The 23,831-nt window shown below is 47.9% G+C and overlaps 1 protein-coding gene across 13 annotated transcripts in view; it reads right to left on the bottom strand.

Moving 5' to 3' along the window:
• LOC119457783 (MAP/microtubule affinity-regulating kinase 3) overlaps positions 1-23,831 on the bottom strand; it is a 171,240-nt gene that overhangs the window by 83,999 nt on the left and 63,410 nt on the right. For 2 of the 13 annotated variants that reach the window (XM_049670438.1, XM_049670443.1), the window contains exon 2: positions 19,461-19,565. The exons of the other annotated variants lie outside the window; for them this stretch is intronic. In XM_049670438.1, the coding sequence (XP_049526395.1) occupies positions 19,461-19,529 (69 nt within the window). In that variant the 5' untranslated portion in view covers positions 19,530-19,565. The remainder of the gene's footprint in view (positions 1-19,460; positions 19,566-23,831) is intronic. 13 annotated transcript variants of the gene reach the window in all.

Genomic DNA, 23,831 nt, shown 5'->3' with positions numbered 1-23,831 from the left:
ATGAGTGTCCGTCAGCTTCTTCACGTCAAGTTTTTTTAGTGTAGTATTTTTGGAGGCTGCTACAGTAGATCGACCACGATTCCTCCAGACCCGATCGAACCACTTCCATAGCCTCGCGAAGTCTGGTTGAATGGTCCGTGCTCGGAAGGCAGCTCCACGAGCCGTTCTTTGTTGTACGAAAATTCAGCGTGCCAGTGATGCTAGTTTGTGACTTGCTCAACCTTTGGATTTCGTCTGGAGTTTAGTAAGACAGATTGCACCATTGAGCTGGCCCCTCCCGCTTTGCCGCCGCCTCCAGCCATACCCTAAGCCTCTTGGTCGTCGTGGTGCCTCAAGTTATTCACAGAGTTGTAAACACGGTTTGTTCAATACTGGCTAATGGCATTCACACGTTGCATAATCTAACCACTAATTTCTTCTCGCAAGTCGGCACTTCAAAAACGAGACTTTCTGCGTCTAGTTTATCGACTAAGTGTGCAAGAAAAGTCGCGGCAAAAAGATCTGTAGATTACAAATTTTCACCGCTTTCTCACCCCATGATCACAGCAGTCTCCCGACTGCGGTGTCTTTCTCATCCGCTGCCTGGGTGCCTGCGCGTTGCGATGCCAGACTTTTTTCTACGCAGACATTCTTCTAGAACGCACTCTTTGCTCCAGGCCAGGAGGGACATTGCTATGCCGCGTGTCCTACTGCGTTCTTCTGGTAGCACGCTTGCTGTACTGGTCTTCATTCTTGTCACGAGCCTCGAGAAGTAGTCTTGAAGGTTTAATAACCCGTAGAGCATCTGGCTCTCGGAAGACGCGACCGTCGGGGCTGGCTCGAGCAGGGAAGGAGCACGTGGTCTTCTTTGTTCTCTTGGGCTCGACCCACTCTTGCCCTCGACCCACTACCTACAGGTGGCAATATCCCCCTTCCGAACAAAAGCATCCCCTCGCTAAAAAAAAAGGCGTAGAAGAAAAGAAGAAGAAGAAGGCAAGCGAAAGACACAAAAAAAAAGTAAACGACACGCCGACACAGTCATGAACGAGAAAACAAGCTCCCGAAGATAAATGAAAAGTGGAAACGAAGAAGGAATGAAGAGAAAAAACGAACAAAAAAAGTTACAGACGCGCAATGCATGACTTCACGCGCACAACATGAACTATGTCCGAGCTCTGTTGTCTTTGTGTCCTACTCCGTGTCTGTGATGTGTGTCCGGAACAACTTCGTAGTTTACGTCACTGACGCGGCGGAGCACTTTATACGGACCGAATACGGTCAGCAGGCTCAGACTTTTCACAGAGGCCACGACGGGAACGGGAGACACCCACCCAATTGTTCCCCGGGGTTGTAGGACACGTCCCCGGCGGATGTTGGATGTTTCGTGCGCGTCTGCCTGCTGCTGGCCGATATGCAGCCGAGCGAGCTGCCGAGCTTCCTCAGCACGCTCTGCTAATTCCTCGGCGTCAGTTGTCAATAGGTCAGCGTCTTGACACGGCAGCATAGCGTCCAGCATCGTCTGGACTTCACGACCGTAGAGAAGGCGAAACGCGGGTGAAGCGCGTCGTCACCTGCACGGTGGGTTATACGCGAAGGTCACGTAAGGCAAGATCCGATCCCATGTTTTGCGTCGATGTACATTGCGAGCATGTCTGTGACCGTCTTATTCACTCGCTCGGTAAGTCCGTTGGTCTGCGGATGGTACGCGGTCGTCTTTGCGATGCCTGGTGTTGCTTATTCAAAAACTTAAGCTACGCTGTGAATGTTGTCCCTCTGTCTGTTATTACAGTGGAGGGAGCACCGTGACGCAAGACGATGTGGCGCATGAAGAATTGCGCTACCTCGGAGGCCGTGGCTCGTGGGATCGCCTGTGTTTCAGCATAGCGTGTTAAATAATCAGTCGCGACGATCACCCATTTGTTGCCGTCGGCACACAGAGGAAATGGTCCGAGAATGTCCATGCCGACTTGGTCGAAAGGCATGTGAGGCGCTTCGATTGCTGAAGTAAGCCAGCTGGTTTAACGGATGGTGTCTTGCGGCGCTGGCATTCACGACAGCCTTTAACGTACTGTTTGACGCTTGCCGAAAGCCCGGGCCAATAGTACATTTCGCTTACTCTAGCGAGTGTTCGTGAAAATCCTAAATGACCAGATGTCGGTTCGTCATGGCAAGCGAAGAGGATGTCGTCGCGCATGTCCCTTGGAACCACCAGGAGGTAAGCACGGCTGGTCGAACGAGCATTCTTCTTATAAAGCACGTTGTCTCGCAGACAGAAGGACGTCAGCGAGCGGGACAGATGGCGTGGTATGTTGTGTCGCGGCCCTCTAAATGATCGATGATCGGTCGAATCTTAGCGTCGTCACGCTGCCGTCTGCTCAAGTCCGACGAAAACTAATGGCACCCAGGAAGCCGTCATCATCCTCTGTTTCCTGACTGGCAGGATCAATGGGTGCGCGGAACAGCGTGTCAGCGTCTTCATGCTTACGGCCAGACTTATAAACGATGGTGATGCCAAATTCCTGTAGCGCAAGCTCCACCGTGCCAGTCGTCCTGAAGGGTCGCGCATGCTAGCCAACCAACGGAGGGCATGGTGGTCCGTCACTACTTTGAAGGGACGACCAGAGAGATAGGGGCGAAACTTTATGATCGCCCACACGACCGCGAGGCACTCTTTCTCCGGAGTCGAATAATTCGCCTCGGCACGGGACAGGGAGCGGCTGGCATACGCTATAACTCTTTCCACTCCATCTTGGAGCTGGACGAGCACTGCGCCAAGGCCAATGCTACTGGCGTCGGTATGCACCTAAGTATGAGCGTCATCGTCAAAATTTGCAAGAACGGGTGCTGACTGCAGGCGCTGTCTTAATTCAGCAAAAGCCGCCTGTTGCTCATTATGCCACACAAATGGCGTATCGTCCCTTGTCAGGCGAGTCAGGGGTTCCGCTATCTTCGAGCTATATGCAAGTCATATGAAGCCTTATGAACTGCAGAGCGTACATGAAGACGAAATTTAAATGGGTATGGATAATAACACCAAGAATTTTGTCTGACTAGATTGTTTTATAAGATGGTTATTGTAAATGACATCTGAATGAAAGGTCGTTTTCTTTGTTCCCGAGTGAAATAAGATAAAAACTGTCTTCATTGGGTTGGGGTGAAGGGCATTCAATGTGCACCAGTGGTGCAAAAATTTCTAATTCGGAGCTAATAAACCGGCGATAGTAGGCGCACAAACCCAGGAAGCGCCGGACGGCCTTGAAAGTTTGAAAGTTTATTTTGCGTAAGTAAAACATACAATTAGAAAGTACATGCACACTTCTGGGACCCAACAAATTTGTTAAAGGGTCCCTACCGATTGTATAAAGGAAAAATTACTTCTATGGCAGCTGTTATTTTATACTCAGAAATCACATAAATCAAAAGCAGCTGAAATAACTAAAAATAAAGAAAAGCAAGAAGCAAAAAAAAAAAAAGAAAATACAGTAGTACAGAAATATTTCACGCATAAGTAATAAAATTTTCTAACAATTTTCATCCTCAGATCATCAAAAAATATCAGCAGAGGAAAGAAAAAGGGAGGATGTGTGCAAGCATGCACAGTGAGTGCTATGCATTGTCAAAAAGTGAGTGCTTTGATTGTTAAGAAATGTTCTTAGAATGGTTAGGTTACTATCAAGCCTATTCCAAAGTGAGGTGCCTGTAAACTGTAGTGAAGAGTGACCGTAATTAGTATTTACCTTAGGTAATAAAAAACGAAAGCGTGATACGTTCCAACAGTGCGAAGTGAGGGGCGAAGCGAGACAGTTGTCAAGGCTAGTTTTTCATTGACTATTTGATACATGACGGAGGCGATGTTGTATGTTGCCAAATCGTAAATGTTGAGGATGTTCAGGGTTTTAAACAAATCTTCATTCTTAATATGCGTGTTGTGGGGTGCTATAATGCGAAGAGCTCTTTTTTGAAGTGTGAAGACCGGTGACAAATGGCTTTTGTATGTGCAACCCCAGACTGCTATGCAGTAATTAAGGTGAGAGTGAACAAATGCGTAGTAAAGGTTGGTAAGTATCTCGGGAGGGAAATAGTTTCGACATTTGGACAACACATGCAAGCCATATGAAGCCTTATGAACTGCAGAGCGTACATGAAGACGGAATTTTAAATGGTTATGGATAATAACACCAAGAAATTTTGTCTCACTAGATTGTTTTATAGGATGGTTATTGTAAATGACCTCTGAATGAAAGGTCGTTTTCTTTTGTTCCGAGTGAAATAAGATAAAAACTGTCTTCATTGGGTTGGGGTGAAGGGCATTCAATGTGCACCAGTGGTGCAAAATTTCTAATTCGGAGTTAAGCTTATTAATTAGGTTGCATTCCTCCCGATCAGCTATTATAAAGTTAGTATCATCTGCATAAAGTACAGGGGTAGCACACACAAGCTGCAAAGGTAAGTCATTTATATAGAGTAAAAAAAAATAAAGGTCTCAGTATGGACCCCTGGGGAACGCCGAGGTTAATAAGGGTGCTATTAGACTGAAAATCTCCTAGTTGAGCAATTTGTTGCCGATCTTCTAGGTAACTGCGAATTAACGTCAAAGGTAGTCCATTAATTCTGTAACGAACCAACTTATTGCTTAATATAAACTGATTTAGAGAATCGAAAGGTTTCGCCAAGTCAATGAACAATCCCGCCACTAGGTAACCTCTGTCTATTGATTTTCTAATTCTGTCTGTAAATTTTGAGGCTGCAGTTTGAGGGGAAAGGCCTTTTCTAAAACCGAATTGGTGCCGTGAAAGAATGTTGTGTTTGTCCAAAAACACAACATCTTATCGGCAGGAGCTGGAAACGCGGCCACAGCGGCAAGCTTGTTTGGATCGGGTGGGCCCCTTTGGCGCTTACTACATGTCCGAGGAACTTGAGCTCTTCATAACCAAAGTGGCACTTTTCGGGCTCAAGGGTGAGGTCTGCGGGATCGAATGGCTTCTAGCACACTCCGTAGGCGGTGAAGATGCTGCTCGAACGTTTCAGAGAAGATGACCACATCATCCAGGTACACAAGACAGGCCTGCCACTTCAGTCCAGTAAGGACAGTGTCCATCATTCGCTGGAAAGTAGCCTGGGCTGACACAAGCCAAAAGGAAGCACTTGAAATTCATAGAGCCCATCTGGAGTCACAAAGGCTGTTTTCTCGCGGTCGCGTTCGTCTACCTCGATTTGCCAGTACCCGCTTTTTAAATCGAGAGAAGAAAATGGCCGCGTATCTGCGTGCTTCGCTGCAAATGTCGTCGAAAGACGATAGTCTTCTGCCGGCCGTACTACATGAGTGCTGGTCTGATCCTGGTCTGGCCTGTTGCCTCCGGTGCGCATCGACTCACGATCTTGCGCTAGCCGCTCGACTCGTTGCTCGGATGTTTCCTGGGCACGCTTGAGACGACGAGCGTCGGCACGCCGGCGCTTCTCCGCTGCAATTTGGTCGTCGGTCTTTTCCCTGCGTTGTCTGGGCATGTCTTGTAGAGTGGGTTGTATTTCATCAAGCGGCCATTTATGTTTTGCCCTGCCTCAGACAGCGCTTCCTTTATGTTGAATCGGCCGCATCTGGCTGGCATTGATAAAATTGAGGAGGCGGAATCGGCCGCATCTGGCTGGCATTGATAAAATTGAGGAGGCGCTGCGTGAGACATGGACGCCATCTGGCAATACATCGGGAAACATGAGCTTGTGCAGAGGGTTTCCTTCCTCCATGGCAGAGGGCGCTCGTCGGCGCGCAGTCGGGAAACACGAGCTTGTGCAGAGGGTTCCCTCCCTTCGTGGCAGACGTCGTTCGTCGGCGCGCATAGCATGGCATTTTCAGCGCAGCTTAAGAAACTAGGGTCTTTAGAGAGAGAGAGAGATAGATAAAACTTTATTTTGTCCATGATGGGGTCTGGGGGCGGCGGGGGTTGGGAGACTAACCCCAGGCCTCCCCTTCCTCAGACGGCAGCCAGCCCTTGTTTTCTGGCGGTGTCTTCGGCCATCCGGACGGCCCAGAGCTGCTCTTCTGGGTCCAAGCTGAGCAGCAAAGTCTCCCACTGCTCGGCCGTAGTTAGGATGTGTGTAGTGTTAGGGTCTTTAGAGTTACGTATCTATGTATTTTCTATTAAAGGAACACACCTCCTAATACTTACCTAGTGATGTTGCGCCTCAGATATGCGTAATATTTACTTTTGATCGATAACGTTCACAAGTATGAACAGCCATACCAGTTTAAGTAGTGTGGGCGGTAAGCAAGTGGTCCAACTTTGGCCGGGTGGCTGAATCGGTTGACAGACAGACAAACAGAAAGACAGACAGACAGACAGACAGTCCAAATTTTCAGCGTTTAAGTTCCCAAGAAAGACTATCCTTTAAAAGCTCCGTCGCGTGCCCCCGCGCGAGGGACACGTGTAAATGCAGAGCATAGTGGGGTTCCGTGGTATTGGTGTTGTTGGTGTGGTGGTGGTGGTGATGGTGTGGTGGTGGTGGTCTGGGTTGAGAGAGAAGCGAGAATCGTAAGTAGGTAACGTAAAGTTGTTATTATTTATTGGCATCACTGCGATTCTTATTATTATACTATATTATATTATTATTGCTTCTCTGTTGTTCTCTACAGCCGGTCGCACACGTCGCAGCTGTGCCCGAAGCTCCGATCCAGGAACTCGCGTTTGAAGCGCGCGTCGGCACCCCTAAAGTCCCGTTGACGTTGCCCGACGGCTTCCGCGCCAGCGCCCTCCGGGGCGACGGGCTCCGCGGCGGCGGCGGCGGCCTCCAGACGACGACGCTTGCTCGCCGCCGCCTCTCGTTCCCGTACGCCGGGGTCCGCGGCCCGACGCTGACGCGTCGCAGCCGCGTGTCGTTCTCGACTCGAAGGGTCCGCGGCCCGACGCTGACGCCTGCCCGCGGCTTCTCGTGCACGCTGCTCGGGATCCGCTTGTCGACGTTGACGCATGGCCGCGGTTTCTCGTTCACGAAGTTCGGCGTCGGCAGCACGCTTACGGCGCTTGCGTTCGGCGTCGGCAGCGCGCCGCCTTGTCTTCTGCCGCCGTCAACGAAGACGATGGTACGATGTCTTGAACTGGTGCTTCGGCGCTGATGTTGGATTGCGTCGAGGTACTAGTTGAAAGTCTTGCTTCCATCGCCTATCAACTGCGACCGCCGACGAACGCAAGAGAGCGCAGGAGTTGACGAGTAGAGCCCGCGCCAACCCGCTTTATATTCCTAGCGCGCGCGTTAGAGGGAGAGGGGTGGAGAGAGGGCGCACTATCACGCCAGCACCTGCTGTTGCTACGTAAAGCCTCTATATAAAAAAAGTAGCGCCATTCTTAGATCTTGCCGCCACCGCGCTCACCCCGGCGTTTCCTCCTTGCCACCTCCTGTCGCCCCCAGCCTCCTCCGCTCCCCCATGGGCCAATCCGTGTCACGTGGAAGCACGCGTTGCGCTTTTGTATAATTTTTTCTTTCAAGCGCGCCCCGACTGCCATTCTCGGGCCTGTGCGACGAAAGTGACGTACGCATAACGGATCAAGCGTCTTAGGGACAAGAACTTCGTTGTGATGACATGCTGCTGCGCCTTAAGATGCCGCAGCCGACAAGGCGAGGGCAAAAGGCTTTTTAAATGCGAATGCATTTCTTAGTCGGGGCATGTCAGGCGTCTGTCGGTGTCCGCGCGCCGGCAGGTGTTATCTCTCCGCTCTCACTCCCTCTCCCATAGCAACAGCTGCGGGCGCGCGCGCTTATCCTCGCCCCTAGCAACCGGAAAGTGGTGCGGGCGGAGTAGCGGAGAGTAAGTGGAGAGGAGGAGCGCGCTCTGGCGTGTGAGGGCGCTCGCATCGCGGGAACTCGGCGGAGCTCCCGCGTGTGTGGAGAGAGTGTAGGAGAGGGTAGGTGCAGCCTTTCGCTGCTCCTTCGTCGCTCCTTTCGCCTCTCTCTCCTCCCTGCGCCCCACTCTCCCGTTCGCTCGCTCGCACGTATATATAAATGGAGTGAAGCGCGCGCCTCACTCTCGACCGTTCGCTTGCTGGGCGCCTCTCAAGGCGGTGAAGGCGAATGTCTGACGGCAACGGTACCCCTAGCAAGAAGTGTAATACAATCCAACCCGAGCATTACAACTCTCGCTCGAGGTGACGTCACTGCAGTAGCTTCAACGTCATCATCAACCGGAGAGAAGAAGCGGAAGACAAGGCTGCGAAGCGAAGAGCGCGTGATGCCGAACGCAAGCGAGTGAAGCGAGCTGCCGATACCGAACTCCGTGCTCGGGAAGCCGCTGCGAAACGCCAACGCCGAGCCGAAGATCCGGAAATGTGTGCTCGATACGCCGCTGTGAGACGTCAACGGCGAGCCGAGAACGCTGAAGTTCGTGTTCGAGACGCGGCGGAGAAACGTCAACGGCGAGAGAGAGAGAAAATGACTTTATTGATATTAATCCGGCATGTAGGGGGGATCAGGCCACGTAGGGCTCCATCAACCCCCTATCTCACTAGACCTCAGCGCGGACCGGTCCGGCGCTAGCTACTAGGAGTTGCCTCCGTTCGCTTTTGCCGGGCCAGGGCCGCGTCGAGCCGCTGGATGGCTTGGAGTTGCGCCTGATGGTCAGGCGAACTGATGCAGTGTTCCATGTCCGGTGGCAGAGTCAACGGCGAGCCGCTGATCCTCGAGTGAAGCGGTGCGAGGCCGAGTCCAAGCGGCAACGACGACAGGCTGATCCCGCTGCCGCCCGCGCTCTCGAACGCGCCACGCAAGCGGCGGCGCGCGCTCGGCAGTTTACGCAGCCGGACGCCCGTTTCAAGCGCGACTTCGAGGACCACAGCTTTGGTCACAGCTGCAAGGTTTGCGATCGGTTGTGGTTCGACAACAATCTGAGCGTGATAGGGAACATCAAGAAGCACGGTTACGGTACCAATCCTCGTCTCGTCATTAATTTACGCCATTAAAATCACTACGCCGTGTACTCTCGGCGCAAGAAATGCATTCGCATTTCCTCACGATTCCCTTCGGGAGGGTGGGGGCAATTTTTTATTGTGATAGCAATTATATGGACACTTCAACCGGATTTCTGCCGTCGGCGTCGCCGTCGCCGTGAGGTTCCGTATAGATAAAATCTTCGCCGCGCGCCGTATGCCCCAGCGGAAGCGTGCGGGGACGCGCGCTATCACGGAGAGCGAACGCACTCAATCTCCCACGCGCAAGCAAGGAAGCGGAAGCCAGCGAGGAGGGAGCAGGGGGGGGGGGGGGGGGGGGCACTTCTCTGCCAACAACCGCGCTCGTCGCTCGTCCGCACAGTCTCTTATCTCTCCCCGCGCAAGCAAGGAAGCGGAGCGGTAAGCCAGCGCCGGAGGGAGCGGGGGAGGGGGGGGGGCGCACTTCTACGCTGCCAACAACCGCAATCGTCGCTCGCTCGCACCGTCTCTTATCTCCACACGGCTCTGACCTTTATGCGCTCAGTTTCCGTTGAAGCGATAGACCGCACGTACGTTCGCCGCTGCGGCGTATCCGCTTGCTGCCAGAGTTTTGACGGTCGTTGTCTGCGGTCATTCAGTGTGAGCTATTCATGTTTGTTTGTGCGCGCTCACACCACGCTTGTTCATTCAGTTAGTAATAGTCGGGCCACATTTTCCAACGCACGCTACACATGCAATGCTGCCCGGATCGGCAGTGCAGCGCTACAGATGTGTCCCTTCGCACGCGCTGCCCACGGGAAGCGCTTCTCATCAACACCACCGTTTCACACGCGCCTTCTCGTGGCCATCGAGTCTCTCGTCATGTCGGTCTACTTACGCCGCAGCACACCTCCTTACTTAATCACCTCATGTTTACTACAATTCATATTGCTACCAAAGCCGCTCACCTTACTTCGTATGACATTGCTGTGTTGCTATCGCATTCATTGCTTCGCCCTTAGGCGAAACTGTGACATTTTTTAACACGAAAGTGTTTTATGCGGGGGTCCACCAGACTTCACTGACTTATTTCCGTCACGGAAATACGTCATATGAACATAATACAAAGAAAGAAACCAGAAGAAAAAGTTCCACAAACATGCAAAATTTGGAAATCGAACCCACGACCTCTCGGTCCGCGACGATAGATCGCCGAGCGTTTAACCCATTGCGCCACAAACGCATTTGCAGAGAGCTACACAGACGCGCCTTATATATCTAACACTCCTCCGTGTACCCGCGCTCTTGCTCGGGGCGGTGCCGCCGCCTACGAGCAGAAAAGAGAAGTACTGCATTATGACACTAACGCGCACCGACAGTGAACGCTTCGGTGGTCTCAGCACTACGACGCCTCGATGCCAGCATTCGAAGGGACGCTGGCATCAAGAAGCACTACCAACGCCACCTAGGTGGCGTTCACCGTACTCAGCACAGCGGAGCGTGGCCTCCGCAATTAGCTCTGAAAATGTTTCTGAAGTTGATCGCGGAGGCTGCAATTACGACGCGCTGTACGCGCTGATTGACTCGGTGACGATTCAGTTACGTGCTTTGTCTTGCGCGTTGTATTAGTGTGTCAGTTACGTGCTTCGTCTTTCGCGTTGTGCTAGCGTGTGCAGCGTAGTGCAGCTTCCATATGCACGACGGTTGCTCATGGTCATCGACGTTGGTAGTCGTGATGGAGGAGACGTGCCACCAGGCGTCAGCGTGGGTGCATCAACGCCTAAGGGCGCTTTAGCCACAAAACACCAATAGACATTATATATCAATGTGCAATAAACATTACACTACTTCTGTGAAGACACGTTTCACTTTCGTGTTCTATACCGATTCCTATATAAGAGGGATCAACCACATTTTTTTACTGCTAGAGTAACGCCCGCAAACGTGGCATCAACCTATAAACGTACTCGCAGCAAAAATGCTACCCGTGTGCAAAATGCAAGCGCGAACAAGCGATTGGTTTCGCAGTTTAGTATGTTGCGTATAGGGCAGATAACCGTTGGACCGTTAGAGTTTTACACAATAGGTGCCAAGGGAAGAGAAACGCAGCGGAGGACGGCAGCAAATTAGCCACGAAATGAGGAAACTCGCAGGCGCGAGTTGGAATCAGCTATAGCGCGAGACAGGAGTAATTGGAGATCGCCTGGAGGTTTCTTGCAGTAGACATAAATATAGGTTAATGATGATGATGATGATGATGATGATTTGTATGTGTGTGCGTGTGTGTTGAGAGCACGTCGCCTGCGTCACGTCGCCTACGTCACCGCGCCTAGGAACACAGTGTCGAATTAAGCAGCTGCCCGTTTTTTTTTTCTCGCGTGCCGAACGCCGCACAAGCAAGGCTTCACAGATAGAAACACAGATACAGACGTTGCTATTGTTACCAAGCGCGCGACACGGGAAGTCGACAAAAATGACTAAAATAGGAACAAAAACAAAAAAAGAAAAAAAAAAAAAACACGAGGGTCGACATGTCGTCGTCCTTCATCCAGACGCCAGCGCTCGCATATGCGCGTATATGTGGACATATATTTCCAGTGAAAAACGAGAGAGGCACACGGGAAAGGACACGCTGGTCGCAAACGCGGTATATATACCGTATCTTTTAGGGATGGTAATATCGATGAACGGTTAATCGATTAATCGACTAAAAGTATGCCGCAAAACGATTAATCGTCATCGATGTCTACCTTTAATTTAATCGGTTTAATCGATTAAACCAGTTCGATTAATCGTTTTCCAGACAGTGACTAAAGTGGCGTGAAAATTTTCAAATCGTACTATAGAATGCGGAGCACGAGCAACGACAGCGCGGCTGCGAAGACCGAGAGCGAATGTCGACTGTTTTCCCGAGTCCTGCCGAGCTTGCCAAGCGTTTCCGCGCTTTACGCACACGTCACACAGGCTGCCTGAGGCCGAAGAGAGCCCGACCCCATGGAGGAAGAAATAAACTACGGAAAGAGCATTACGTGAGGCAGCAAGTCTTGGCAAGCGAACTTACCGTCAAGACATTTCCTTCGCTTTTTACCTCGCAGTATAGGGTCAACACGTGACTCTGAGAGGCAACGAATTGGCGGATAATTTCAGATCAGCGCGCACCCGTTCAGCTGCTGCCCTGCACCTTTTGCAGCGAGGCAGCATTAAACCTACCGGGCGCTTTGATGTGACGATCACGTGTAGGGCCGTTGCTTCTTGATGTCGCTGCGATGTTCTCTTCTAATTTCTTCTTCCCCACCCTCCTCAGTAAGTGTCCTTTTTAACATACAGGGTGTTCATTTTTAAGTTTTACGGAATCTTTTGAGAGCGCCTGTGGCAGGTAGCATAATTCTTATCATTGATGAGACGGACATTAGTACGAGAAATCGAACCACATATTCAACTAATTACCAAACATTACTAAATTAACTTCATAGTTAACTTACGACACATCTTGCAATTTGCCAATTGCAGCCGGTGAACTTATCTATTTACTTATTTCACGTACTTTCCAGGCCCGAAGGCGTTACAGAAAGGAGTGGATTCAAAAACAAACAATAATGCAGCAAAAATACAAACAAAAAATAATAACAAAAGGCATTCGAACAGCGCTCTTGAAGTTGGTAGAGTCGGTGATGAGTGCGACTGATGCGGAAAGGCGATTCCAGTCCGTGCTTGTCCAAGGATGAATGAGTCACTGTACCGGCTTGTGCGGGACGAAATATAAGGGAAGGGAAGGGCAAGGAAAAGGGAAGGGTAAGAAGGGTTTCTTTTAAAAGGGGGTTAAAATGAAAAAAATTGTGAAAAAGGGAAAGACGGGAACATTTGCGGCGTGACGAAAGATAAGGTAAGGTAAGATAAAGCGTCCACCGCGGTTTTGAATAATTTCAAGAGTAGAAACTAATGAAGACTGAGTCGGATCCCAAATGGCTGAAGCATACTCCAATTTGGAGCGAACTGAAGTTTTGTAGAGAGTTAGCTTCAGGGACGAAGGGGCAGAGCTAAAATTACGGCGCAAGTAACCAACCATACGGTTAGCGTTATTAGCAACATACTCAATATGCGAATGCTAAGAAAGGTTATTTGATATATGAAGGCCGAGATACTTGTAAGAAGTAACTGACGTCACAGGTGCACCATTAATAAAGTACGTGTGCATGAGAGTGTTACGACATATTCGCATGGCCTTGCATTTATTTGAATTTAGTTGCATGCACCAATTAGAACACCACTCAGTTACGCGGTTAAGGTCGTCTATGCAGTTCTTGGGAATCGGAAGAATTAGTAATTTTACGGTAGAGAACACAGTGATCTGCGGATAGCTTTATGGAAGAACAAAGAACGCAGTTCGGAAGATCGTTAATATAGATTAAAAAAAAAACACCGCCCAAGCACTCCGTACAGATGGTTAACCAGCGAAGCTGAAGCGTGCGGCCCCGGTGTTTAGAAGTGGGTTAATCCCGAAGCTGTGAAGCGTTTCTCAATTATTGGTTACATGATTGTGTTTCTAGTGGAACGCAAGCGCCAATGGGGGGCGGATGCTGCTAACCACGACGCCTAGCTAACTCGTGATATCGAACGCATGCGACAACGGCGAGCCGAGGAGGAGGCGTTGCGGGCAGAGCAGCGTCAACGTGGCAATGGCGGGAACGCGTTCGTTAACGATGTCACTAACGGCGCTGCCAATGGCGCGCGTGCTTGAGTGCGACGTAGAGAACGACGTAACTGACTTCGCAGCCAATGGAGACGTTTACCGAAACATGAGACGAATGGTTTTTCGTTTCGCCTAGCCATATACAGCTTTTGCTGTAAAAGAGAAGTGGACCCAGGACTGAGCCTTGAGGAATACATATTAGAAAACAGGCGTATCTACTTGTCAGGCGTATCCACTTGGAATGAATTTGAGTTTGACACCAGTTTGGAGATATGCACGATCTAACTCGCCGTAAACAAACGCTGTTGTTCCAATTACTTTTTTACCAAAGTGCATTGAAGAACAAAAGTAACTGGAACGCCCATGTATTTCGTCCCACACTTTGAGAAATAATATATCAAAACTGGTGTCATCCTGGAAATTCATTTCAAGTGGATGCGTCTTGCAACCTCACTGGCTACAATTCATAAATTGCAATATCTGTCGTAAAGTAAGTAACTAAGAAGTTCATTAGTCAATTTATAGTTAATTAGTCAAGTATGTCTATCGATTTTTCGTGCTACTAATGTCCGCCTCTTCGAATAACCCAGCTCAACGATAAGAATTATGCTACCTGACACAGGCAATTTTGAAAAATTCCGTAAAACCTAAATATGAACACCCTGTATATTGTTTATTCCTTCACTAGTCACTAGCGGCAATTATAGTTGGCCTTTAAGAAATTAAACATTATTCTTTATCAAAGGTTACATCCTTGTATTTCTTATCCTGGTTCCATTTTCAAACGTTATAATAGGTACTTACGTGAGTAGATAACTGTGTTTCAGCCTTTTTAAAGCGCCCGAAAAAGAAGTCGATTAATCGATTAATCGACGAAAAACCCCGCATCGAAAGCGATTAATCGATTATAGGCTAAACCGACGAACGATTAATCGTTAATCGATTAAAATATTTAATCGACCATCCCTAGTATCTTTATGAGAAACGCGTTCGTCCCGCGCTGTTATTAACGCGGACACGCAGTGTCGCAAACGCTTCACGCGGACTATAGCAGAACGAGAACAGACAAAAAAAAAAAAAAAAAAAAAGAAAGAAAAAAAAAAAGAAAAAAAAAGTTTCAGGGAAGAAATTATCGCGGCTCACCCTAATTTCAGCTCGCGGAACTTACAGCTCGTCAAATTTTTAGCTCGTGGAATAAACCAGGCTATAGGCTTGGACCTTGCCGCGATCTGTAACGTCAGGCAATGTGCAGGAATGAGGAAGTGGGCGTAATTTCCATCTGTACAGGCTTACTTAATAACTCTAGATGAGTAACGTAACGTAATAATTCTAGATAAGTAACGTTCTCTTTAGCGTGCCTATAAGTAAAGACGCAGTTACCATCCCATATTTCATATTAATAATAATTTTAAAAACTCGCATCCAAGAAAGCGTATAATTGTGGGTAACGTCGTTGCTCGCACGCCGCTTTGAAAAGCCCAGGGGCTTCCGGCGAACTAAGTCCGGGCTTTGTGACGTCACAACTGCGAAGCCCGCGGAGTTTGCGCTATATACAGGAAGTGCTGCCCCTGTCGCATTGTTATAATGCCCTTTCCTGCGCAGTTTTTAAAGTTTCGTCGACACATTTAGCCGACACATTCGCGTAGAAGCGCGAAAAAAAAAGTAGAATTAATGCGACGGCCGTTACTATACGACTTGACATCGATAACTGTGCATATTTAGTCGAACCCGGATATATCGAACAAACGTATAACGAATTATTGCGTATAACGAACAGCAGTAAAATGCCCTCGAAAATGTTTGTACAAAAATTTCATTTTATATATCGAATTGCCTACATACCGAACTTTTTTTTTTTTTATGATCCCCTTCAGATTCGATACATTCGGGTTCGAATGTATTATATCCACGGAATAGCTCGTTCGCGGGTGCAGCGGATGGAATGTAAACAGGAAAAGGTGCGGCGTGGTTTTACGCATGCGCTAGCTGGCCGAGTGTATTGCATGCGGTGTAGGCAGTGCATCGGAATTTCCACGAGCAGGGCTGGATTTATGGGTCAGGTCAGTCGAAGGGGAGCGGAGGGAGTAAATGTTTTATGGTTTCTTATTTTCTTTCGTGTTCTTTTTCTTTTTTCGATGCGTAGTATTACTGGGATTAAGCGCCGGGTTACTTCGTATACGACGGACCGGGCAGCGTGGTTTTAATTTCGATCTACAGAGTAATGACAGTGAGCGCACCTCTGTCGATTATGCGTAATAAAACAGTACATCACGCATAAAACACAGGAATCTCTAAATTGCACAGACCTCTTAATGGAATAGCGCATGACGTTCAACGGCTTCTTTTAATTTCTTCAGCTACTTATATATGGCCTACCCCATTCTTGGGCCATTGTGTCTGTGTCATTGGGTGTGTACAAATTACATGTCTTGACGTCTTCCAGAATTGGTATGCGTGACAAGGGGGTACAGAAGCACTTGATCCGAAGAAACTACATATTCCGTAAGAAGAAGAAGAAAGAAAAAAAGACATTCACTTGCGACAATATGAAGTGTTCAGTCTTTTAGCCATCTGTGAAAAGTAGGAATAAAAGTAGTTTTTCATTCTGCTAAAGAAGTAACATGAACCTTATGGCGATTCTCCTTACGCGAACTTTATTACGTCGGGCGGTTCTGAGAAAACTTCACATATTGTCTTTCTGCATCATAAAACGCACCTGTTCTGCATGGACCCACTGATTAAAATATTGATTATGCCGTCATTGGGTCGGCAGGCTACTTTGCAAAAAAAAAAAAAAAACCTAGCCTTACAGTTACGAACACCTTCCATGTTTGATATTATTTCTTGGGCAGCAAGGTGCGCTTTAGCGCATTCATTTGATTTATGCTTGAACAATCACATGTATGTTTCCGCCGTTTAGAAAGTGTACATTTCGTTTAAGAGGACAGACCTACTTGGAGAGTGTCCACACTGAATTTTTGTTTAATCTATTCTCTTCCATGCACACACATTGTTATGGTACAATGTGCCCTCCGATTCTGCGCAGTGTGCTAGATGGCTTCAATTTTCCACATGTTTTTAAATTTATAAAGTTTAGAGATCCTTATCCATTATTATTTTTGAAGATGTGTATTTCGACAGCAGCATGTGGGTCTTCCAGTATCGTAGATTAAACGAGCATGACTCACGTTATTTTTGTTCATTGTCACTGTCCTGCATATAAGGGTTATATGCGCGAGAGCTAGGCCACCGATAAACAGTGAGTAACACTTCGCATTATTTCTTTCTTGCTCTCGACAACGTGGGTTTCCTTCTTGGAACAGGAACAAAGATGAACTGCCTTTTAAACAATACACCCGCCAGTTGCAAGTTTGCTACGAAAATAAGAAACGGCTGGGCATTTTCTTGCCGCCAAATTCACCAAGATTCGCCCATGCAACTCGAGCGCTTATTGGTTAAACTCGGCGATTAGTTCATTCTTCAACCGTACATAAAAGTGACGCGACCACTCGGGCCCGAATTGAGTGACGTATTGTTACATATGTTCCTATACAGCAACTCCAAGCCCAAACCGGAGCGCCGGTTTACCATTTGTATATGACGTCACGGCCGTCATATTGGCCGTTTTTAAAGCAAAGCTTTCCTTTGCCTCTTCCTCGTGGTAAATGGCGTTCATCGTGTCCTCGCCAGATATATTTGTGGGTTGAGAAAAATTTTGTTTCAACAAAGAGACGATACGAACACAGAGTCACAAAACACAAAGTCACAATGACGGCACAATTCCACCAGGACGATAACGTACACAAAGTGTACACGGAGCACTGTATACACGGCACGTTTTCGTAGAAATTCCCGAGTCCACACTCACTAACATATAACCACACAGACCCACGGAAACGCACAGTTACACATAAACTAGTTGTCACATTATATAAAATGATGTTGAATATATACAGCGTGTACACAACGGTTATTTACACTGACGATGTGACCGAGACACTTTACATAATTTTGTATAGTGATGCTATGAGACGGGTATTTGTGAACGAATATACCAAGCTTAGATGTGCTCCGAATGCAAGTGTACCAGCAAAGTGGCTTATACTCACGCGGTATGCTGACGAACATAGTGCGAGTAAGAGCACCTGCGGTTTCAGTAATAAGATTTTAGAAAAAAGAAAGCAAAAAAAAAATAATAAGAAAGAACTGGACACAACGTCGGCTCGTGGGAAATCTCCAACCCACACCGACCTGTTATAAAATTCAGCGGCTTCTTTGATTTACTTGATGTTCTTTTGTACGTGACTTATCCATTCGGAATGAGCCATTGCGTCGTGTATGCCCATTCCTGAGTAATCTTCCGGAATGGGAACGTTGTGACCATTAGTGGCACGTAAACAAAACCGTCGATTGAGATTACACGCGTCGCATGTGCTGTATGATGAATTAAAGTACAAATACAACTGTATACGCATCGCCGTTAGTTGTATACAGCCCTGATTTAAGCGCTCCATTTATAGAATCCAACGAACACCGGCAGAAGCGAAGAAGTACGAACCGCAGGCTCGCCAAAAAAAGAAAAGAAAAGAAACTTAATTTCTTCGCAATTAAGAGTCACGAACGAAAATTGACGAGTTCACCAGGAACGTTCGCAAGTTTAGAGTGCAGTCCTCGATTTCCAGTTGCCATACAAAGGTGGCGGAGAAAAATCGACTTTACCGCGGAATTATCCCTGGTCTGCATACTTTTTGCTCAGGTTGTTACATGTGTTCGATCTTTATAACCTTATTTATTTATTTATTTAAGTTTATTTATTTATTGAAAACCAACCTCGATCCCTGCATTTCCTATATACCCTTGCTCTGTCTCTCTCGGCAAACACGCATGTCATGACGTCACCCCGAAACGATTCTGTTGGCGGTAACGCTCGCGTATCCTAATCGAGAGCACTTTATTATATACGGGTATATAGCAGGGGCCACTTCCCGACTCTTATATAACTGCCGTCTGCGTGGCACAGCGTTAATCAAAAGGAAAGCAAGCGTACGTCGTTGTCGACGCGATAAGCGCCCGCAGAAGCGCGGCTCAGTCGGAACCCCACGTCGGGACACGGGTCGGTACATACGTGGAGATGAGGGGGGGGGGGGGGGGGGGGTCGAGACCACGAACGGTCACCAAGGGGTTGCGCGGCGACTCGTTTACGTCACGCATCGCTAACCGGGAGCTTCGACGCGGCGAGCAATTTCGGTGGAGACACTCAACTATATTCTATATATGAGGCGAAATTTCGTAACTATGCTTTTTCTCTCTTCGCGCTTCGTCAGAGGCTCGGAAGCCACTATACGCTTCCGTTATCGCATGGGGGGGGGGGGTCGCCCCAGCAGAGTCGGGTGATAAAAGTATATAACAGAACCGAAGGGAGAACGTCCTTGCGAAATACAGCCCCTGGCAATATGCATTGGAGGATAGTTAAACAGCGCTTTTTTTTTTTTTTTTTTTTGTCCAGGTGAAACGCTCTTCTGCGCGCATGCAGTGAGCATTTTGACTGACTGACTGTCGGTCAGCAACGTCCCAAACCGATAACCGACTGACTGGGTCTTTTTCTTCTTCTTCTTCTTCTTCTTATTATTATTATTATTATTATTATTATTATTATTATTATTATTATTATTATTATTATTATTATTATTATTATTATTATTATTATAACGCTCTAAAGCAACAGATCCCTAATCTTCTAATAATCACGTATTTGCCTATATGACCACGCACACAGTTTCCCAAAGACAAACCCTTGTAGAAAAGAAACATGCCCTATAATTCCGACTCCCAGTAATATAGTAGACGTAACACACGTAGAAAGCCGACACACAAAAATGCAAGTCACGGTGGAGACTCGCCTTGTCTCCGGCCGCGTCCGATGTCCTGGTGGCCGGCCGGGAGGACAGGTCGCCGTCCTTGATTTTCATCACTGGGCCGCTCTAGGACGCCAGCCTACAGCCAGCCTGCGAGGGAACATAAGGACGCGCGTTGAGCCGATACGATCACACACCGAAGGCACAATTAACGCCTCAACGGGCCAGGCATGTGTACGCGTGAGACACATACGAGACACAGGGCGTAGCTATAGCTAGAGGTACTTCGATCCTCTTCCGAGGTGCTGCTCTATACGGACATAAGTCGAACCAACAAATCGACACAAACAGGTACGTAGGTCTTATGCACGAGGCACGCTCGTGGAAATAGGAGAACGTGACGGCTACGCGCGCGCACGCGGAGGAAAAGTACCAAAGGTCCTGTTATTCTCGGATCCAGAAAAAAAAAAAAAAAAAAAAACAGAAAGAAAGAAGAAAAAAGGATAACAGTGACTGTCGCAATGTCTCCGCAAATTTCGGGAATTAGTATCTGGAAACTGGTGTCATCCTGAGAATTCGTTACGAGAGAGATCCGCCTTGCGAACTCCACGGCTACAACTATATAGCAAATTGCAATATGGGCCACGATGTAATTAGTTAAAAACTTAATTAGTGGAGATTTGTTAATCAGTCGATTATGCGTTTCAATTTCTTGTGCAAGTAATGTCCGCCTCGTCGAGTGGGCCAGCTCGGGAACTATAGAATTGTGCTATCTGCCTCAGGCAATTACCTTTAAAAATTTCTGAAAGTGTTCGCTGAAACTCCCGGTATATGTAATGCGGACAAAATGCTAAAAAGAATACGCTCGCGCGCATACCGTCGTGTATATATACACCCGTACGGAAAAGTATACGGACGAGGGGTTGCGCAATAAAGCCGCTTTCTTTTTTCTTTTTCTGCCCGTGAACGCCACTAGAAATTGAGGACTGCAGTTCAAACTTGGCATCGCGAATTTTTCAGTGTACTCGTCAATTCCAGTTTATATGTTTGTCAATTACGAAGAAATTCAGTTTTTTTTTTTTTCGGCGACCCTGTGGTCCGTATTTTTGTCCACGGGTGTTAGAGCGAAATGGTTGACTAAAGCACCGTTTCCGATGTAGTGCGTACGGAACTATATATCCTCATGAGATCCCTCCTATATGTATCACGTTTCACACTGCCTAATGGCATGTAACATATACCACACTGTCAGGTAATAATTGAGACGGCTTGAAAAAGCGATCATGTGTCTCTGATCTGTATTCGCGTCTCAAGAGGATGCGACAGGGCGAACTCTGTGGAATATTGTAGCCTATATAGAAAGGAGGTGTACCAGCACACAGGCGCAGAAAAGCATCTGGAGGTTTGGCCGAGAAGCGCAGTATACACATATAGAATAAACGCAGCAACAGATGCTACGCGGTGAACGAATCTAAGTCAGGAACAAAGACCGAAGCGTAAGACGTTCACTCAAGCCGGCAGCGCCAAGTGAATTCCACATCGTATCATACGCATATGAAAGAGCGGAGACGAGCAAATATGAACCGCGCGGCTCTTTCGAGCAAGGCCATGCAGCCGCCCGCTTGCGACGCGCATTCGAACGTTTTCCGCAACTATATATATACGTATATATAGTACTGCGCGCTAAACACTGCGGGTGTTACTGGGCGTAACAACTGCGTGGACTACGGTATATATATATATATATATATATATATATATATAGCTGTGATCAGCAGTATATACTCTGAGCAGCCCCGTTTGGGTCAAATTGCACTTTTTTTTTTTTTTTTTGTTCTTCCTGCTACTCGCGCGGTCGGAAGATTTCTGGAGTAGGCCCCCTCCCCTCCCTCCCCCCTGGCAGCGCACAGTTCGACGCTGACTCGATGTGAATATATATATATATATATATATATATATATATATATATATATATATATATATATATATATATATATATTTGTGAAGAGGTTTATTGGATGGGGACTGAGAGCGGCTCACGAAGCGGTCAAGTATATATCAGCAAGAGTCCCAGCACCAGCGCGAACCCCGTGATGATGATTGGCCAGCGTTCGTCGTCTTCACTACAATAAATATATATAGTATATAACGCTAGCAACAATGCACGCGAGGGAGCTGGCTATACTGCAATGCACGACCTAAAACCCAAAGCAATTGGGGCCGGCAAGTCGGTTTCTGCGTGGGAAATACTGCCGAACGAGTCGAGCGCTCGTCGCGGTCACAGGACAGGGGGGGGGGGCTGGCTGCTCGCGGGGGATCTGCCACACGATGCTCCGCTTCATCGCGACGCTGATGACGCCACGCGAGCTCGCTGACGTCACAGCTATATGGCAGCTCGGCGTGGCTCGGCGCGGAGGAAGGAGAGAGCGGCGGAAAGAAACGAAGCAGTGCGGGGTACGGGGAGGTTAGGCCCGCCGACAGAGAAGACCTTCGCCATTGACCTCGTTAAACGCTCTGCTTCGTTCACAGCGCACGTGCCTGACGCAAGGGCCCACCGCAGCACCCGACGATCGCGGTCTTACAATAATTTTTTGAGAGAGAGAGAGAGAGAGCTACAAACACACACACGCAAATGCGTACGCATCGCCTGTCTCCAACGAAGGATGCGTCGAACGTCACACGGTTTCGGTGCCAAACGCTAGTTCTCCCCAACCCGGCAACTTCCGCTGTTCTTCCGAGATTGTTTTTTTTTTCATTTACTTACAGTCGAACCCGGATATAACGAATTATCGTGAATAACGAAGACAGCGGTACAATCCTCTTGCAAACTTTTCTATATAATCTTTATTTTATATACCGAATTATTTATATATCGAACTATTTCGCGATCCCCTTCGAGTTCGATATATCCGCGTTCGACTGTATTTATTTATTTATTTATTTATTTATTTATTTATTTATTTATTTATTCATTCTTAGACCAGGCTTGCAGAGCTGCTCTAACGGCTAACGCGGGGTCTGCCACACAAAAGTCATTGTGTAAAAAGTATGTTGTCTTTCCGTCGACTTCTTCGTGCCTTCGGGTATGCGTATACTTTCTGCTGAGACGCAATTGGACGTCGAGGGTGATTTCGACGAGGACAAGCAGCTCCAAGCCTATGGAATTTCGTTATACATAGTGACGGCGCACGCGCGAAGGGCGATTTACAACGCCCACATAATGTGAGCGTACACACACTCTACGTTTGGTAATCTGCGTCCGAGAGTGCGTTCGCCAAAGAACTATCGCTAATTCGACGACAACGCACAAAAAAAAAATATCGAAAAACAAACAAAAAAACAACAACAAAAAAAACTGCAGCCGGATACACAAGCGCCGCTCGGATTACAACCGCGGACAAACTGCGCCAATGGCGTCACTGCTGCAGGTATCACCATTCTACCGGCCACGTCGGGCAACCCTTCCGACGTGCACGCGTTACTTGATTCTTCTTGCGAGTCGTCACCATCATCAGCCTGTGTTTATGTCCACTGCTGGACGAAGGCCTCTCCGTGCGATCTCCAAGTGCCCCCTGCCTTGCGCTATATAGCTGATTCCAACTCGCGCCTGCAGATTTACTTATTGCATCACCCCACCTAGTTTTCTGCCCTATACTCGATTGCGCTTAATTCCCATCTCATGGTATACCCATTCTGTAACTCTAATGGTCCACTCTAATTGGTTCTTGCGAGTACCGGAACAGAATTCTCGCTGATCACCCGATACAAAGTGGAAAGGTCACATATGCATCATCGTCGTATACGAACGCTACACAGTGACAAAGAAAGGTTCGTGCAGCGCAGGAGTGCTAGGATGACGTGAACCGGATTTTCCAACAGTATATCGTATATGAAAACAAGAACGCTCAAATAAAACAAAAGCAGAAGAGAAAGAAGAAAGAAAGAAATTGGTACTACTATATCTGGACTCTGGTACGCAAGAACGCCACGATGCAGAGTAATTCTATATTGGTGCGTGCTTCCCGAGAACTTTATCGATTTACATAGGCCTTCGAGCCATCCTTCAATACATCCATTTTATCATCATCATCGATTTACATGTATGTATACGCCGCGGCAGTCGTGATCCACAAAAATTTGTCACCCGCCGCGGTGGCTTGGCGGCTATATGCGCAGCGCTGCAAAACACGAGGTCGAGGGTTCGAATCCTCCACGTCGCCTCGGCCACATACCGATGGGGTCGGAATGCAAAAACGTTCGCGTACTTAGAATCAGGTGCACGTTACACAATCCTCCTCATGGCGGACAAAATTGATTCAGACTACGGCATGCTTCATAAATCAGATCGTGGATTTGGAACTATACAGAATTGAATTTTAAATGTTTGGTCTCAGATTCACGAGATACACATGCGGT

The sequence above is a fragment of the Dermacentor silvarum genome, chromosome 7, assembly GCF_013339745.2.
Source record: "Dermacentor silvarum isolate Dsil-2018 chromosome 7, BIME_Dsil_1.4, whole genome shotgun sequence".
NCBI classification, from domain to species: Eukaryota; Metazoa; Arthropoda; class Arachnida; order Ixodida; family Ixodidae; genus Dermacentor; species Dermacentor silvarum.
This window is presented reverse-complemented; position numbering and strand designations above follow the sequence as displayed.